Source organism: Mastomys coucha, unplaced genomic scaffold (genome assembly GCF_008632895.1).
Source record: "Mastomys coucha isolate ucsf_1 unplaced genomic scaffold, UCSF_Mcou_1 pScaffold7, whole genome shotgun sequence".
NCBI lineage: Eukaryota > Metazoa > Chordata > Mammalia > Rodentia > Muridae > Mastomys > Mastomys coucha.
In genome coordinates, this window is record NW_022196913.1 from 68,122,587 (window position 1) to 68,141,191 (window position 18,605).

General features: G+C 46.6%; 1 protein-coding gene and 1 non-coding gene across 7 annotated transcripts in view; one reads left to right on the forward strand and one right to left on the reverse strand.

Annotated features, from left to right (window-relative positions):
* Fancc (FA complementation group C) overlaps nucleotides 1–18,605 on the reverse strand; it is a 136,694-nt gene that overhangs the window by 6,287 nt on the left and 111,802 nt on the right. For all 6 annotated transcript variants that reach the window (XM_031358323.1, XM_031358321.1, XM_031358319.1 and 3 more), the window contains 6 exons: nucleotides 15,295–15,347; nucleotides 13,924–14,023; nucleotides 8,977–9,052; nucleotides 6,849–6,930; nucleotides 4,509–4,686; nucleotides 227–430 (listed from right to left, as the gene is read on the reverse strand). In XM_031358323.1, coding sequence (XP_031214183.1) covers nucleotides 227–430; nucleotides 4,509–4,686; nucleotides 6,849–6,930; nucleotides 8,977–9,052; nucleotides 13,924–14,023; nucleotides 15,295–15,347 — 693 coding nt within the window. The remainder of the gene's footprint in view (nucleotides 1–226; nucleotides 431–4,508; nucleotides 4,687–6,848; nucleotides 6,931–8,976; nucleotides 9,053–13,923; nucleotides 14,024–15,294; nucleotides 15,348–18,605) is intronic.
* LOC116082941 lies at nucleotides 15,511–15,605 on the forward strand. Its single transcript, XR_004115545.1, has one exon. It is a non-coding gene; the product is annotated as a small nucleolar RNA SNORA84 (small nucleolar RNA).

The following is an 18,605-nucleotide window of genomic DNA, read 5'->3' on the forward strand; positions in this document are numbered from 1 at the left end:
AAGTCTGTGCACAAGGTGACTTCCTCTCTACAGGCATGCCTTCCCCTCCATGTACCTCTGTATAGCACAGGTGGGCTCTGGGGCTGTGCTGTGCCCATGTTGTTCTCCATACCCTGGGGCAGCATCCTGAGCCTGTGATCTCAAAAGCCAGGAACCTTAAGGAGATAATCTATCTTTCACAAAGAGTGTAAAGTGAAGTACAGGTTGGAAAAAGGGAGCAGCTTACATGGGTGACAGCTTCCCAGACAATCGCACGGCCTTCTGGGGTCCAGAGCAAGAGACTAAAAAGAAGCCGTCTGATGAGCTGTCCACGGACAGGTGGTCTGGGGTCTCCACTGGGGCTCTCTGCTGCCTCCTGCAGATCAACAGCTGAGAAGGGGCCGCTTCTGAGCAGCGTCAGGAGACGGTTGACTAATACCTTCAGCTCCACCTGGGTAATACAAGTTAAGAGGGTTGAGACATTAGAGAGACTAGGACATGAGAGACTCTAGGACTGACTTGATGCTTTCAAGCTCCAGAGTGAGGAACAGCCAGGTACCCAACTTGGCTAGTTCACACACAGCGCCACATAAACCCAAATGGATGTAATGGAAATTTCCTGCCTTTCTTTTATCTTGCCCACCAAGCCAGGGCATCATGCCAGGACCTGACCTTTTTTTGTATGGAAGGAAATGAATGCAAGTCCTCAGCAGAAGGAGTCAGAATTTTCTTACTGTGGGAAAAAACAAAAGGCCCCTTGAAGACCCCTGACCATAAGCCATAATCAATTAGAGTCCCAGGCCCCACTGGGCAGTGCTGATAAGAATGCAGAGCTGCCCCTGCCTGGGCTATGTGAGGGAAGCACAGGCTGAGCACACACAAGCTCGTTTGTTTTGTTGTAAACACTGGGACAGTTGTTCCTACAAGTCACAGCTTAAGCAGAGGGCACAGGGCTGTGGAACCAACATAATAACAGTAGTTGTTCTGAGTCCGAGGGTTGTTTTTGCATAAAAAATATTTATTTCATGCTGAGACTCCTGCTTCTGAGGCACATACAGTGTAGAACATCACTTCCATGTTCTGTCCTGTTCAGAGAACCCCCACAACTGACTTTGTGGGTCTCTAAGAGCTGCTTCTCACCTGCAAGTTCAAGCCCATTCAGTGCCACCTGTCTCAGACAGCAGCACACAGGGGTGTTGTGTGAGCTCTCTGGACCACAAGGGTGACCATAAGAAAGGTACCACAGGACTCTCCCACTGAGAGGAGCAGTGTCCCCAGGGTGGCTACACCTCAGTTGATGGCATCTGGAGAAGTCTCCCCTCTCCCCTCTTATTGACCTGTATATCCCAAACTCAATCCTGTTTGTCCACTGACTTCCCTCTCACATGCCTGCTGTGTCTAGAAGCTTCAATAGGGGAGATGTGTGTTCTCTGAAGTGAAAGATAAGGCCTTTTTCTTCATAAAGTATTTTCATTCTATATTATAAAGATTTACTTTTGCTTCCTATGGGAAACATGAGGAGTATAGAATGGGAAAAGAGCCTACCACTCCGCATCATCTGCCAGACCCAAGCAACCTGTGCTCCGCGCATCGGGAGTGACTGTTACTGCTCCTCTCTCACACTTCACAGTCTACAAGCCTAAGCACATCTGGCAACGGGATTCTTCCTGGCAGTGTGCTAGTACATGGCTGGGCTACATCACCGCTCACAGCACACTGAGCTCAGGCTGTCAGCTCCTGCCACTATGGACTCTGCTTTCATCAATCTGCAAGCAGCTTTGTGCGAACCTCTGCCTCTCCAGGAAGATTCTTACAAGTGACAGGACAGTGTCTGAAGGATTTGGGTCCCTAACTAAGCCCGAGTACATTAAATACAGTCTTTAAAAAAAAAATCGCCGGGCAGTGGCGCACACCTTTAATCCCAGCACTTGGGAGGCAAAGGCAGGTGGATTTCTGAGTTTGAGGCCAGCCTGGTCTACAGAGTGAGTTCCAGGACAGCTAGTTCAGTTAGCCAAAGCAGATGAACACAGTTGCAGGTGTTACCCAGATAGGACAAATATGCTTTGTACCCCAAGTATGATCAGCAGAGGAGACTGTGAGCATAGGACTTGCAGCCAAGTGACTAACAATGACTTACTGCTTTTAAGTTAAAGCAAAGGCGCCAACACCAGCAAACTCCAGAATCCAGCTATGCCCGTGTTCTGTGACACAGTTCAGCCTGTACTCAGCCTCCTGCTGACCATCAAGGGGTTAAAGCTCCCAAACCCAGCACACAAAATGCTGCATTAATACTCAGGAAAACACCTTCCTGGAGTGTGGCACACACCAGCGCCTCTAGTCAGACACCAAGGCATAGCAATGGGAAACTCTGGCTTCTAGGACTAGGCAGGGGCTGCTTCTGAGTGGCCAGCTAAGGAGTCAAGACAGACAACAGTGAACTACTCTGAATGGAGAAACCTGCCAGATGTCTAATCACCCCGTGTAAGACCAAGGCATACCTGTAAAGTATGAGAAATATTCCTGAGTCCAGGTTAGTTAGCAAGAAAACACACCAATGAAAAACTGTCTAGAAATTAAATCCATTTTAAAAAGAAAAAAATTAAATTTGTGTGTACATCTTACCAATGCATGTATGGAAGTCAGAGACAACTATAGGAGTTAGTTCTCACCTTCCATGATGTGCACCAGGATCAAAGGCAGGCTGTCAGGCTTGGTAGCTGGTGCAGTTACTCACGGAGCCATCTTGCTGGCCCCTATAAATTAAATCTTACAAGATACTCTCTGTATTTCAAGATTCAGTCTCTGTTAGTATCTGTGATTCCTATAAATTAACAACCCATATCTACCAATTTAGCCACGGAATCTAATACAAACTGCGAATGAAAGGGCTTTAGAAATCACAAGTGCTTCACACACCTGAATCGTCCTATCAACAATAAGATGAGTGAACTAGGATCATCCTTAATCAGTTTAATATGATATTTATTTTTATTTTTATTTTATTTATTTTGTTTGTGGGTGCGTGTGTGACACGATGTGTGTGGGAAAGTCAGAGGGTAAGTTTCAGCCTTCTGCTATGTGTGTTAGGGGCAAACTCTGGTCTTCAGACGTGGTTGCAAGTGGCATTACCTGCTGAGCCATCTTACCAGTCCAAACGTGATATTTTAAAGTGAAGAAAGTTTTCTTTTGAATTAAGCAGCAATCTTCAAATGCATATGTAGATGATAACTTCTTTAAAACACTTTGTTCTAATCCTATATCATCCTCAAATTTCAACTTTTTAAAATTCCAAGGCTCATATTCACCCTAGGGAAGCCTTTACACCAGTGGTTCTCACCTTCCTAATGTGACTCTTTAATTCAGTTCCTCACGTTGTAGTGACCCCTAACTACAAAATTATTTTCATAGCTGCTTCAGAACTATAATTTTGTTACTGTAAATACCTGTTTTTTTCTGATGGTCTTAGGTGATCTCCATGAAAGGATCTTTTGACACCCCCAGAGGAGTCATGACACACAAGGTGAGGACTGCTGCTTTAAACAAATGAAATACAAGACTTCACTAGCCTCTGACTTTGGAACAAACAGGAGCATTGTTCTATTCACACTGAGACCTATTCCTTTTATTACTAAAGTCAACAAAAAGCACTAGAGATTGAGGGCTTGTTGGTTTATCCCCCCATGTGCATTGGTGTTTTGCTGGCATGTATACCTGTGTGAGGGTGCTGGATCCTCTGGAACTGGAGTTAGAGACAGTTTTGAGCTGTCATGTGGGTGCTGGGAATTGAACCTGAGTCCTTTGGAAAACCCAGTCAGCACACTTAACCACTAAGCCATCTCTCCAGACTGAGACTGACATTTTTTTAAAGCCAGCATAAATATCTGCAGGGAGGTGGCAAAGCTTTAATGAAAGTATGGCTTCCTGAGACAACGACATTCTATATAACTAACAGCATCTTTGCTGTATACAGTTTCCAGTCCTGCACATGGACACCTTGTTTAGATGACCCAAATGATTAAGTCATGTGATTACCTCAGTATGAGTCTGACTGATGCGGGAAAGTGGTGAGATGGAAGTAGACTAGTCAGGCTGCTGGTGGGCAAGAGAAGACACTGACTGGCTCAGGAGCCTGAGGAGCCAGTCTCTGACTTGGAACAGTACTTCTCAGAGCAGCTGTTGCCCTGCATGGCATCTGCTAGAGTATAGAGCCCTGGTGTGAGGCAGGAGGATAAATTAGGGCAACTGAGGCCACTGGGGAGAACAGATCAAATAACTCTGAAGACAGAAGGCCCAGAGCAAGATCAGCCTCTTGTCTCAGGTCCCTGTGGAGGCAGAAGAAGGTCAGAGGCTGGAAGCTCAGCTCAAGTGGTTGTGCACACATTACCAAAACATCTGACAAGTGCTCTGAGCCTGGGTGCCTGGCTGGGGGCTGGGACGGGTGGATGTAAAGGTAAACCAAATCAAGTTCCCTTTTCTGTTCTCCGCTCCTAGGGCCCCAACCCTGAGAGCACAGCAGGCCCCACACTTACCATGCTCTGCTCTCTCTGCTGACTCCCATCCTGTGGGCTGTAATAGAAGACCAAGAGCCACAGCAGGCCTGCAGGAGGCTCGGCTTCCTCCCTCAGCAGTAACTCCTCCACAGCCAGATCAACCCATCCTCCAAAGTGAACAAACAAAAACCAACTCTCAAAGGGATTCTGCTGAGACCTGGAACAGAACAAGACACACACACGGACCCTTCTTCCTTTTGCTCAAAACAACTTTAATGTTTACTAACTGGTAGTTTAAATTGTTCACCCCAAGATAACCAAAAGAACCGACCCAAGCCCTCAAGCTGAGGATTTACAGGGACCTTATAGGATTCTAGGCTCCAAGAGAGACTTGGAGGGGGGAGCTTGTGAGGTATAGCAAGACCCTGCAACTTGCTACCAAGATGGCTCCAGGGTGAGAAGGAAGAGGCTCCCTAAGGCCAGGGAATGCTGGCCTCTAGGACAGCAGAAATACACCTTATTGACAAGTGACTCTGATTTCTCTCTTTCATCATCCTGTAGACACTCAGGTGGGCAGGAAGGTCAAAACTTTTTCCAAGCTATCCTCTCCTCCCCTGGGATCTGGGGGTGGTGCTGTGTATTCGAGGGTGGAACCTGCTCCATCAGTGTAGCCCTAACAGTATCTGGGGGTGGTGCTGTGTATTAGAGGGTGGAACCTGCTCCATCAGTGTAGCCCTAACGGTCGGCAAGGCAGCATTGCCCCAGGAGACAAACGGCAGAACAGCCTAAGGCCTATGGTGGGCACCTTCATCTGGACAGGAGAATCAAGGCCTTGGCAGTGCCTGCCTACACTGGGCCTATGGGGGTCCCCAAGTTCTAAGCATGGTTCTTTCCTTCTGTGCCCCTAGGACACTTGATTTACATGTTTTAAATCAAATTTGAAGGACAATGAAGGAAAAGGAAAGCAGGTGCTACCTCAACCTTAATCCCTGTCAGAGGGAGGGCAACCCAGCACTGCACAGAGCAGAAGGAAGGGTCAGGGACTCCCTGTCTTTCTCAGCAGCAGCCAGCCCCAGGTCACAGCACAGATCTATCTGGCCTTTACCTCTCCTCTTCCAGAAAAAAAAAAGCCTTAATCTACTTCAAACCCTTTCCTGCAGGTAGACCCCAAGGCCCACGGACAACACAGGCACTGACATTCAGTGACCCCACCTGAACATCAGTTTTTTGTCTGAGCTCTTTTAAGAATTCAATTGGGAGGAGTTTGCCCACCAAAGCACGCAATCACACATGTAGGCACAGTGCAGTGGCCAGTCTTAGTAGACCAGAGAATCTCAAAGGAAAGAGGGACAAGAGGGTCGTGGGCCACCAAACAATGAGCTGCCCTTTAGCCTCTCCACATGGGCAAGCTGGGAGGCTAGAGACAGGATGGCGATGGTGGCAAGCTTGCACAGAAACGCTTTGGAGAGCAGTACCTCGAGGCCTATGCCATGCTGCAGAATCGTTTATTCTAGGACACGCCTGATAGCTTTGGAGACGTAGTTATTTACGTATTTCTAACTTATCTGTGTGCCTGTTTGTATGTGCTTGGGCATGTAAGTGGCCACAAAGGCCAGGAAGGGGTATGAGAACCTCTGGAACTGAAGTTACAGGGGGCTGTGCGCCACCTTCTGTAGTTGCAAGGAACCGACCGTGAGCCCTCTCTAAGAACAGCAAAGTGCTCTGCCTCACTGAGCCATCTCTTTAGCCTCTGGAGAGAAATCAAAGGGGAAAACAATGAAAAGGGGATGGGATACAAACAGTTAACATTCCTCCCACTGACCAGGAGCAGTAGGGAACCAGGGCACCATGTGGGTACTATTCATTCTGGAGGTCTCTCTCCTTTGCATATGTCAGCCTTATTAGAACTGACTCTATGCAGACACACAATGCTGGCTCCTCACTCTGACCCAAAGCAATGCTACAGCCCTGCACCGCCTCCATTTCTCACCTAACTCAGTGACATATATATATATACTTGTTGGTCTGGGATGGTCCAGCCATGCCTTCAGCTGCCAACCTGCACAAAGGAAGGTCAGGGAGGCCACCTGTGAAAGGGTCAGGTGGTCAGGGAGGCCACCTGTGAAAGGGTCAGGTGGTCAGGGAGGCCACCTGTGAAAGGGTCAGGTGGTCAGGGAGGCCACCTGTGAAAGGGTCAGGTGGTCAGGGAGGCCACCTGTGAAAGGGTCAGGGGTGGTCAGGGAGGCCACATGTGAAAGGGTCAGGTGGTCAGGGAAGCCACCTGTGAAAGGGTCAGGTGGTCAGGGAGGCCACCTATGAAAGGGTCAGGTGGTCAGGGAGGCCACCTGTGAAAGGGTCAGGTGGTCAGGCTTTGCTTACCCATGAGTACAGTCTTCAACTGCTTCTCTGAGGAGTTGGGAAATGTGCAGCAGAGGCTGGAGCTGATGTCCCTGTGGGATAGCTGTGGGTGGAGAGAAGTCGGAGAGGGAACTGAAGGAAAGCCAAAGCCATGGGGAGACTCCTAAAGCTTAGACTGAAAGCATTGTGCTGAAAGAAATGTCCCCGCCCCCGCCATTCACAGAACCCATGTCATACTTCCTTCAGGCAGGATCTGTCTCTGAGTCAAACTTCAAAGTTTCTTTTGTTGTTTTGTTTGTTTCAAACAGTGTCTTACTATTAGAGCCCAAGCTGCCCTTAACTCCCTATGTAGCCGAGACTGGCCTTGAACTTTCTATTTGTCTGTCTCTGCCTTCCAGGAACCAGGACTGCAACCCTGCACTACAGCCCCGCACCCCCAGGGCCTGGTTTCAAATATCTTTCATGGGTGTGTGCACAGGTCAGTTAGAGACTCCTTGCACAGCTACCCTAGGACTTGGACTGCCTTGTTACACATGCCCTGTGTCTTTCTTTTTACCACATTTTGGCTCCATCTCAAGTTTGTGACATCAAAATACAGAGGGATCACACTCAACTACTTCTTTGCGGTGTGATCTCTGGGTGTTTCAGGTTTACAGTACAGGCCTGGGGGAAAGCACACAGAACCATGCAAGCAAAAGTAGCCGATAAGGCGTGTCTGATTTCACGCCTGCTGTTAAACATCTGACCTGCATGTATCTGTAGTTATAATCGACCACATGACAACACCTGAGGTGGAGAGGTCACCACTGTTCCTCCTCCACGCAAACCTGGGGCACACAGCAGCCCCTCCCTCAGCCCGTGACTTAACTTCTGAAGGCAAATAGCATTTCCTCCAAATTTTCGTTCCCTGAAGCCCCTGAAGGTCACTGCTTAGCAGTAACTTTTTAATGCCTCCGAGAACTCAGCATGAACATGAAGTACAGTTCTGATGAACACTAAAATATCCACCTTCCCCCAAAGCAACAGGTAAGCAAGCTGTTCTCAGATCAACACAGTGCTTCTTTGTTTTTGCTTAAAGCCACTTGTTGACTTCAGGGGATGGGAACGCAGACAGCCTAAACTCATGCTATTGGCCATGCCTGACCTGGGTTTCCAGAACCTAATCTCAGTGTGTTCTGGGGTGCCCAGACTGCTTCCAACAAGCCTGGCCTCAGACTTACAGAGTGGGCCCGACACAGTTGTAGTCTTTACTTTTCTATTTTTCTAATAAAGTTTTCCTACTGTGTCCCTACTGAATGAAAAGAAGAAATAAAAAGAGAACATGACTACTCCTAGGTACAAGTAGAGGAGAAGGGTTAAAAACCACCATGCAGACATCCCACAGAGGCCACTCTGCTCATTGGACCCCAGCTCTATCTGAGAGGGCGGTGTTGTGTAAGCCATCTGGGCAAAACCCTCCATCTTATAGACAAAGGAAAGGTATTTAGACTTTGTAAAATGCTTTGGAATTCTTCAAGTACAGCGAAAGAAGCCACAGTGGCCATAGCACGAAACATGAGCCCTCCTCCGTCCCTCCACTTCCTGCCACAGGCCTTGTCTGCAGACTGTCTCATCAGAGGGAAAAGGCTCCTTTATGCTCCATAGCTGAGGCATTCCCTCAACATGAGCTCACAGACACAGTCAGAGATCAACACCAGTAGATTACAGGCATGGCCTTGGGAAGGAGCTTGGCAGATGAATCAAAAAAGGCTGGGGTTTAACAATAGAATTTTACCCAGTCTTTCAAAATCTTTTCCTTGGAGGGAAAAAAAATCTTCCCTAAATGACAAGGCCTCACCCTTCTCTTAATCCTGTCTTCTGTATAAGGCTGCCTGAAGCCAAGGAGGAAAAGCAAACAAGGACACTGTTGTATTCTGACTTCGCCGGTCCCTGGCAGCCTCAGCAAAGCTGTTAACAGAGGCTGCCTTCCTTTTCCTCAGACCTGGGAAGCAAAGCAGGTTCTCGGTAAAACTGCACCCAAACTGAACTCCCAAGAGCTTGAGGAGACAAGCACATGCTCTATCTAGGAGGAAGAGAAGGCCCCAGGGGCCAGGTTACCATGCTCCTCCCTACAAGTCACTACGACAGAGGCAGAGGTACCTCAGCTCACCTTCAGGGTGCTGGGACAGCGCTGCAGTGAGACATGGAGCACCATAAGGAAAGTAGGTCCTGAGGGCAAACTTCAGCTGCAAGAGGTAACACGGAAATGGCATGAATGCTGGGCCTGGAGGAAGTGAGGAGTTAGCCATGTAATATAAACCTCTGCCTGCCCTGGCCCCAGTGACCCACTGTACTAACACAGGCAGAATGTATCCTCAAACATTTTTATAAACAAGCTTCCAGTAATCTCATTAATAGCCAAAAAAAAAATCTTTAAGAGCCATTTTCTGAACTTAGGGAAATGTCATTATCTTCCTGCCATTTTTACTGAGGTTTCTCCTCACAGAAGCCCAGCCACTTCTTGGGACTCAGGATCTCAGTGTGTTGTTCATGACAATGAAAGTCTCTAGCAAGCAGATCTTATGATGAAAACATGAGACTGTACTTAACCAGCATTCCCCCAAGGCACAGAGGTTTTTTGAAATAAAACAAAAACAAGACCAGGTAAAGTCCACAACATATAAGGTACACATGCCATATGTATACAGCTTGATAGTCTTGGGTATGTGAATCCACCTGACCAGTACTCCATGACCAAGAAACTGCTGTCACCTTGGGGGACTTCCCTGTGACTCAAAGTCAACCCCTGAACCCTAGCTTGGCAACCAATATTTTTATTTCAACAGGAGAGATCAATAATTGTATCACTTATTCCCAAAATTCATGGGAGACACTGAATGCACACTTCTGTACCTGATCTTTGTGGTCTTGGGACTCTTGTGCACTGCTCAGAAGGCAGGATACACTAGAGCTTGCTTAGATACCCTATATACGAGTGCTGCCTGTCGTAGGTTATTAGACTTAAAGCTGCTACTGACATTCATGTCTGCCTTTGTGGATTACTATTTTCTAGAGCAAGTAAAATGGAGAAGGTGACTGAGATAACCTGTCAAAGCCACCAGAGTTCCATTCCCATCACCACAGGATGAAAATTACATGCCAATCCTTGGTATTCCGGAACTCACCGATTTCAGTTGATCTGCTTGTTATGAAACATTATTTCACAATGCTTGCTTCTAAGCTTGCTCTGTGTGGCTGGTGATGCTGATCTCTGTTCATGTGTTCAGCACTAGTTAGAATAGCTTTCCAAAGTGTGTGTCCATTAAGCACTGACTGTTGTTGTCTATGAAGCTATGAGCTATATTCATATTTTAGTATGAATACTGCATTTCCTCTAAGCCACTGGACAACCTATTCATCTTCAAAGACATATCACAGAACAGACACTACATTTTAGTGAAGTTCAATTTATCCATTTTTTTAATATGGCCAATGTTTTTTGTTGTTTGTTTGTTTATGGCATTGTTTCTCAAAAATCTTTGATTATCCAATGCTTAAAAAAAAAAAAAGGCCAAGTGGTAGTGGCACACACCATTGATCCCAGTACTTGGGAGGCAGAGGCATCTCTGGATCTCTGTGAGTTTGAGGCCAGCCTGCTCTACAGAGTGACTTCCAGGACAGCCAAAGCTATTCAAAGAAACCCTACCCCAAAAAAACAAAAAGAAAAAGGATCTGATATTACATCTTCTCCTAAGGGCTTTATAGCTTTGATCTTTCTATTGAAGCCTACAGTCCATCTCAAAACACTTGTGAGCTTTTTGAAGCGGTCTGTAACTACCCCTCGCCCCGCCTACCCCAGTGAGTTGGTTTTACACACTCCCTCACTATGCTGCTCTAGAGTCCCTGTCCAAGTTCCTATACACAGGTCTGTATTTGGACTCTGTTCTGTGTGCCCTGCCAATCTCTCACTGGCTTAATGACTCTTAGTATGAGTCCTCTGGTTGCTTTCTGACTTTTGTAGGTCCTTTTTATGTCTAGCTAAGTCTGAGAGTTAGCCCATGATTTGCATTTGAGAAAGCCTGGTTCAGGGGCCAGAGTCTTTCATAAAACGGGGGCTTGATTACGAGCGCTACAGAGGGATGACTACTTGCCTGACAGAAATCAAGGAACAAGAAGGCAGGCCAGGGGAGCAGATGTGAAGGCTCTTGCCTTCTTAGTGTTGTATTTGGGGCTGCTTTGGCTGCCCTCAGCTAACTAGATTCCAGGTATTTTATGTGGGGCAAGTCCTTCCATCAGTTTTGCTTCATGCATTCTGAATCTATGCCTGTTGTGACTGGCATGTCTCCTGATGAACTAAAGTTCTGTCACCGTGAATGCCACTGTCTACACCTGTCATGGAGTCCCTGAGAAGCTACACATCCTCTCTGAGCAGCAGCTCTTCTCCTCTCACTTCCAGCCTCCGTCTTTGGAATGGGGTGTCTAGAAGCAACATACTTGGTCTTGTTTCAGATCCACTCAGACAGATATGCCTTCTTACTCCATCATTTCATTTTCATGATGAATATCCCTTTAATATGTTGTGATTGGATCTATCTTTTAACATGGTTTTCGTTTGTCCCATCTGCTTCTTTCCTTCACTGGACTCTGCTACCTACCTCAAAGGTCCCAGGACCACCTTGAGTTGTAGTCCCTTGCCCTGCTGTCCCCAAAGCCTTAGTGAGAAGTGGACAGAGTTCCTATGCAGAGGCCCCTCCTGTTCTTGTCATCGTTGTCAGATTCTTTAAAACTATTCTGCCCCATGTGAAAACTCCACCTGTAGGAGACAGCACAATCCATTGGCTGTCTGTTCAGTTGCTGGAACCCATCCTGACCTGTGGCTGCCTGCACTCTAGCCACTGCACAAGCTGAGAACATGAGCTCACGTCCTTGCCTACTGCTGAGCACGGCACACTGACAGTGCTATCTCATGCTACCCACGTGGAAGTGCGGTGAGAAGAAAGAAGCATGCACAGTAATCCCTGATGATGGGACCTGAGTGGGTTAAGAGAGCATTTACTTGGTAAGCAACATGGCAGGACTGCTTAGACTGAATTCTGCACCTCATAAACAGACACAAGGTAACTCTTGTTTCCCCACAAATATTCATCATAACAAGTTTATAACAGACAGCAAATATACGAATAGCCCAAATGCCAGGAGCCATCAAATGGTTATATTGTGCTCATTTGTGCGGTGGACTGCCACAAAGCCACCTCTCACCATAGCATCCGAAGCCTACCTGAGCTAGGCTCAGGGATCATATGTGCTGCCCTTCTGTGTGTCTCATAAAGGGCAGACACAACCCCAGCCAAAACCACTTTGCCATCCTGTGTAGCTAATCAATGTATTTTGGAGAAACAGAAGCAATAAGGAAATCAAGCTCAGCATGGGTTTACTGAGGCAGGGAGGCAGGCAGAGAGGAGCACCCAAGAATGAGTCAGCACCACCAGTACTCAAGTACTGTCTGAAGGGGGCTTCAGTGCTACGCATTTTGTTATCAATAAGTGAAACAATTAAGCAGGACAGGATCATGAGTGGTCATAAAGTGTGCACTTGAGTCAGGGTGAGGGAGCCAGTCACAGTTAAGTAGGTAGGTTGTCCGGGCAGCACCAGGAAGACAAACCAAATCATCACATGTGGATGTGAAGGCTTTGCAAGGTCAGAAGACTGCTGGTCCCCTGTGTGGAGCTAAAGGCAGGTGATACTCTTGAATCCCTATCTTGCCTCAAACCAGGGCCCAGTGTATATCACTCTCATCCCTAGACACATGTGGTCAGCAGGCACTATCCTAAACTAAAGGCACCATTACTCCAGTACAAATCCACAGAGCCAAGACCTGCAGAGACTCAGGGCAAACCCAGAACCACGCTAAAGTCAAGCTGAGGAAAAACCTTTCTCTTGTCCTCTGTCCCAACCTGGGCATCCTGGGAATCCAAGGGTGAGGTTTGTTGGAGGCTCTTTCCTCCCTGGGGAACCAAGAGTGTGTGAGAGAGGGCAGCATACATTTACAACTGTGCTCACAACAGTGACTACCAGCCAGTGCATTGGCCGAAGTCTCCTCCCAGATGCTAGGCTGGGTATGCTCCATCTATTTAACTTCCCCAGGGAATGAGGGATAGCAAGAATGAAACATGCATGTTTACGGTTGCCTTAGAGAGCAGAAACATCTGCTAAAACCTGAGAGACCACTAGAGCCTTGGGATGAGTAGGATTTTAGTGGGTTGAGCACCCTAGCTCTGCCCATAGTCAAAAGGCAGACGGCATCCCAGGGGACTGGGCCACAGTGCACAGGAAAGATGCCTGGACCAGTGCTACTCTGAGTAGGCGAGCATCACATAAGCACTATCCCCGTGACCACGGGTTACAGCGGCCAAAGCTGGAGACGGAAGAAGCTCCTGTGGTTTCTGCCCTTGCAGTTGCTGTCCAGCCTCTGCTGATGGGAACCTAGAGTCCTCTGGTCTACTGGTGGCACCTCCACTCATTCTTCAAAAGCCTCCCTTTTCCCACCCCTCTCTCCTGAAGCTCTGCTGGGAATAAAGACTCCACTCTTCTCTGTGCGAGAGAGGACAGCATACATTCTCACACACTCTTCTCTCACTGAGAACGCCCAGCTTGCAGCTCCTATAGTACATCCTAGGTAGACTCCATGTCTCTTACTAGCCACAAGGCCAACTGCAAACAGAAGGACAAACACAGAGGGCTAGAAGGAATTCTCCCCCCAGAGAGCTGGCCAGCGTGAAGTCACACAGGCACAGCGGCGGGCAGATGGTTCTAGGGCACGGGGAAGAAAGACAAAGATCTTGAGTTATTTTAGGAAAACTGTCTCATCTCCACAGGAGTGGTCCTCTGGAAGCTTCCTTTGTGAACAAGACTCCACCAACATCTCTGAAAACAAGGCTGGGAGTGTAGCCAGTGTCAGAGCATGCGCTTAGCATGTGTGAGGCTGTGGGTGGTCTCCAACACCAGAAAAATACAGTTTCTCGGAATAAAGATCCTTTCAGCTCGTTACCAAATGCCTGCAGCAGCAGCAGCCTCCTTCACTCTGAAGTGACTAAGCAGCATTCCTGGGGTGATGTACCTGCTTGTTTTCTTTCTTCAGAGCTTCCATCAAGCACGATGTGAAAACCTGAAGAGCGGCTAGCACTTCTGGGGCTCCATCAGTTTCCCGTAGCACAAACCTGAACAGAGCACAGGGAGATGACAACACACTGCTCCAATACACATTTCACAAGCCCATGCTACCGCTTGAGTCTTAGTCCACAGACTGCAGCTCCTGAGGGAAGGCAGGAGGGAGCAGATACCCTTCCAGCCTTTCTCACATGGCTGTCCCATGGGCACTTCGGTGTTCACAGACCACACAGTGCCAGCAACAGGTGTTCTGCTTTCACCAGCGAGGTCAGAGCTGCCTGGAGAGGGACACACCCAGTGGGAATCACCAGAGTGGGGCTGTAGAATTAGATGTCCTTGGTTTGGTTTCCATGCCTTTTTATACAACTAAGTTTTCTTTTTGTTTAAGGAAAGAAACCTCAAACTTGATTAGCCTGAAATAAAAACACTAGCATGTCTTCTTATATCTATGTCCATTTAAGTTAAAAGTTGGTATGTTTCAAGAGCAATGCAAATGGTGATGTGTTGATTGTAAAATTTCTTTTCCTATGTTGGGCCATGATGGCACTTGCCTTTAATCCCAGCAGTCAGGAGGCAGAGGCAGGTAGGTCTCTGGGTTTAAAACCAGCCTGGTCTATACACTAAGCTCTAGGATAGCTAGGACTACATAAAGAAACCCTGTCTTGAAAGCAAACAAACAAACCAACACTCCTTTCCTAGGTCTGGAGAAATGGCTCAGTGGGTAAGAGCACTTGCTGGGTTTTCAGAACACTTGAATTCAATTGCCAGCATCCGTATTAGGCAGCTCACAACCTTCCATAACTAGCTCCTGGCTCCAACACCTCTGACCTTAGTCTATCTTTAGGAACCCACAGTTGCGAACTCTCGTGACTTCAGAGCAGAGCCAACTGGTGTGTTCCACACTCCTTGTTACTGGTCCTCTGGAGGGAGCACATGCTCCTAGGACCTAGTCTTTAAAATAAAAACACCATGCTGTTGAGTATGGGTTCACTCTGTCTTTCAGAGGGTTCTGTTCAGAATAGTTCTGTGTCTTTTGGCTTTCTTTAGGTGTGTGACAAAGCCCAGGCAGCCTTGGTGAAGGGCTGTACCGCATCTTTACCTGGAGCTGGGCAAACGCTGCATGGATATTTAGTACCCAACTGAATCTCACTTCTCTATCATCATTTGAGTATAAACAGGTTAAAGAATGCTACCATGCTCCTGGGGCTGCCTTTTCAATGCATAGCAACTTCTGAGTTTTCACCCCTAACTACCGAGAGCACAAACCTCTATGTTCCCACACCAGCCAGAGATCAACTGTTCCCAAAGACAGTGTATTTACCTGAACATTTCATCAACAATTCTGAAGATGGCAGGTTGGCAGGCTGCTTGAGGCTATGAAAGGAAAAGACCATGAAATACTGAAATACAACAGGCATCTATCAATAACAACTTTGGATTATTAGCCAAACAAGAAGTCTGGGGCTGCTCCAGAAAAGTTAAGACATTCCTTTAGGTTAAGGAAAAAAAAAAAAAAAAAAAACCTTCAGGTACAGTTCTCCAGTGGATACAATGGGCTAGAAAAACCCTGTGATGTATGCATGGGAGCTGTTTCTTCTCAGCAGCTTCCATAGCCCGGTCATTGGTACATTGTAAAAAAAAAAAAAAAAAAAAAAAAAAAAAACAAAAACCTGGAAAAACCCATAAAATGCCAGCAGTGGTTCTCTTTGAGCATGGACTATGGGCAAACCTTATTTACTTATTTTGTACTCCGGTTATATGCCACATTTTCTATAATAAGCCTGTATGTAAGAATAAGTTCCATGAGCAGCTAAGAAGCACTCTATGGCTATGGTCTCAGGACCTCCTCGGCAGCACCCTCCACCTCACCACCATCCGTCCCATAGCTGGTAATGTGCACCTAAGAGACAGGTGCCCACCACTATCCTGGACATTAAGGGTACAGTTAGCAGTTAATGGAAAGTACAGCCACGTGACACCCAGAGAGAGCTCCCTGGTCTATTCTAGAATACCTGTTGGTAGGATTTAATGGTTTCAGTCCAAAGAAGCTGGCTTCCTGGGGCCTAGGAAGAGCCAGCTTACATATATTTTTAGTCAGAGCTTAAAACTTGAGTTTATGATAGATTTTTTAAAAACCTGTTTGCATTATAAAACATTTCACAATGGCATCCAGAGATGAGTAGAGCAGGCTCTAATAGAGGGAATCTCTGAAGTTATTTTGTGTTTGCTCTGACTAGCTCTGGGAAACATTTTTTTATAGCCATCTCGGGCTCCATGCGTCACTGTCCTGACTTTTCTGAACCACTCTGGAAAAAGTTCAGTTTCTTTGGCTTCTCACTTACAGTTAATTCTGCCATGGCAGCTTACCTTGCAACATGGAGTATGTGCCATCTAGTGGCCATACATGACCATTACAGGCTGCCACACAAATGATGGGAAGCAGTCCTTTTCATCAAAGACGTTTATGATTTGCAAGTTAATGCTTTCTCATTTTCAAATAAAGCAACCCATGATCTCTAACCCTCTGCCAAAGTACATCTTTATCCAAATGAAGCAAACCTAAAATCTTCATAAACTTGTTACCTACTTAAGAAATTAACAACAGAAGAAAGGCAGGTTATTTCATGACTTTGATCTCAAAGAGACATTTAATCTGCCTGCTTCTCAGCCTCACTGTAAATACTAACAGTTGTTCAGGCACTTGGACACAAGCCCAGAGAACACTGAAAGAGTTTCTATGTGTTCATAATGGAAAAATCCAAACAGGAAACAAAAAACAAAATTGGATGTCTTAAAGAAATATAGCTCAGCTAAATTTGCCAGGACAATTCTGTTTTATGTAGGAATGCACCTCCTAAAAAACAAAGTCTGCAGACCCCCCAGCATGGCCACATACCTACAGGCACAGACACAGAGCTGAATGTGCACTGAAGGAAAATAAGAACAGAACTTGATACAGGGAAGGAAAACCACTTTCTCTTATTCCAAATGGCTTAACTACCCCACCCTAGCCACTGAAGATTTGAGAATCATCTGGTCTGTAACATGAATTTCTAAATAGTAAAGAAGAGAAGACATAAGAAGTAACTGGGTGGCTACCAAAACCACAAGAGGATGCAAGGAAGGGCGTTCTGACCTAGTTTGTCCAAAAGAAAACTATATAGGCTCTGCTTTAACGTAGTGGTTTCCTTCTGAACAACTAAGCTGGTGATTCCAACCAAACAAGCCACAGAATCCACCCACTTTCTACGTGTGCCTGGGCTGGATCTATATGCCAATGCCTTCCTTTGTAAGGAGTTCAGATTAGTGGTTTCTCCCACACCCACAAACTACTTTAGATTCTAAAACAGGAAGAGACAAGCAGGCAGGCCACCTGCTGAAGTAGCACTGAGAGGGGTTAATGCTTAGCCCCTCCTTACCACTTGTAAGAAAGAACCTCTTTCTCCTCTCTAGTCTTCACTGGAGTTGTCTCAGGACATAATTTCAGTGTCAGTAAGTTGTTTCATAAAGTCTGAAGTATTCACAAGTCCCTATGACACAGTTAAACTGATTTTCTCATCGGAATTAAAGCTTTATTGCATGATTCTCTGGAAGCCAAATCCCACATCTTACAGAATTCTTCGGAGGAGGAGGTAAATGTTTAAGCCCTCTGCACAGTGTTTCACTGGTCAGGTGGGACATCATAGGTCCCTCTGCATTCCAGGGCTCTACAGCCAGGCTCTAAAACAAAGATCTGTTGCTACTATCTTGCCTACCAATATGAGTGGGGGGAGCTGTGTTAGGTTCCATCTGCTCATCTGTTTTTCTCCGTCCCACCAAAATCTGTTCCTTCTCAAACTCTCCTCCATCTGGCCTAGCAATCTTCATGTAGAGATCTTCACAACAGGGAAATCATGTCACCAAGAAATACCAGGAACACTTCTATCCCCTTTCTTGCCCCCAACCCTCAACTTTCAACAAGCCTTGGAGGATAACAGATGATGATGATGATGCAGACGATGACCTGTGGCCTCCTTGCCTTCTTACCAGAATGTTCTGTCAAGTACACATCCTTTTCATCTGATAAGACATTTTCCTCTAGGTTCCCCTCTGCCCAGGATGGCCTACTTCCATCCCTCAAAAAAACTCAGGAAGATGAATCAACACAGACAGTACACAGTATGAAGAAGAGAGATGAGGAGTGGTGGACACTACTTCCTGTGCTGCACCACAGGCCGTGTGAGCACTGCTCACTCTCTAGCTCATTCATGAAGCTTTCTAACCTGTGCCTTTCATCCCAGGGGATCAGAGATTATTATAAGCTACCTGCCACTCCAATGAGGCTGAGAACACACAGCACAATCCTCAGGAAGATGCCACACTTTTTCTATCAATTGTTTTCAGATTCTCTCCCTCTTTCCCTCCCCATGATGTGTGTAGGTGTGTTTGACGGGGGGAGGAGTACAGGGAGATGAGGGAAAGAACTAAAAAAGGTATTCATAAGGTGGTTATCAGAGAAAAGTGAATGCCTCTCATAAAAGACAAAGGAGGGCCAGGAAGGATAAAGCCCACAAGTCTTCTAGGGCACAGAACCAAGAAGGGGACAGCAGACTGTCGAGTGGCCACAGAACCAAGAAGGGGACAGCAGACTGT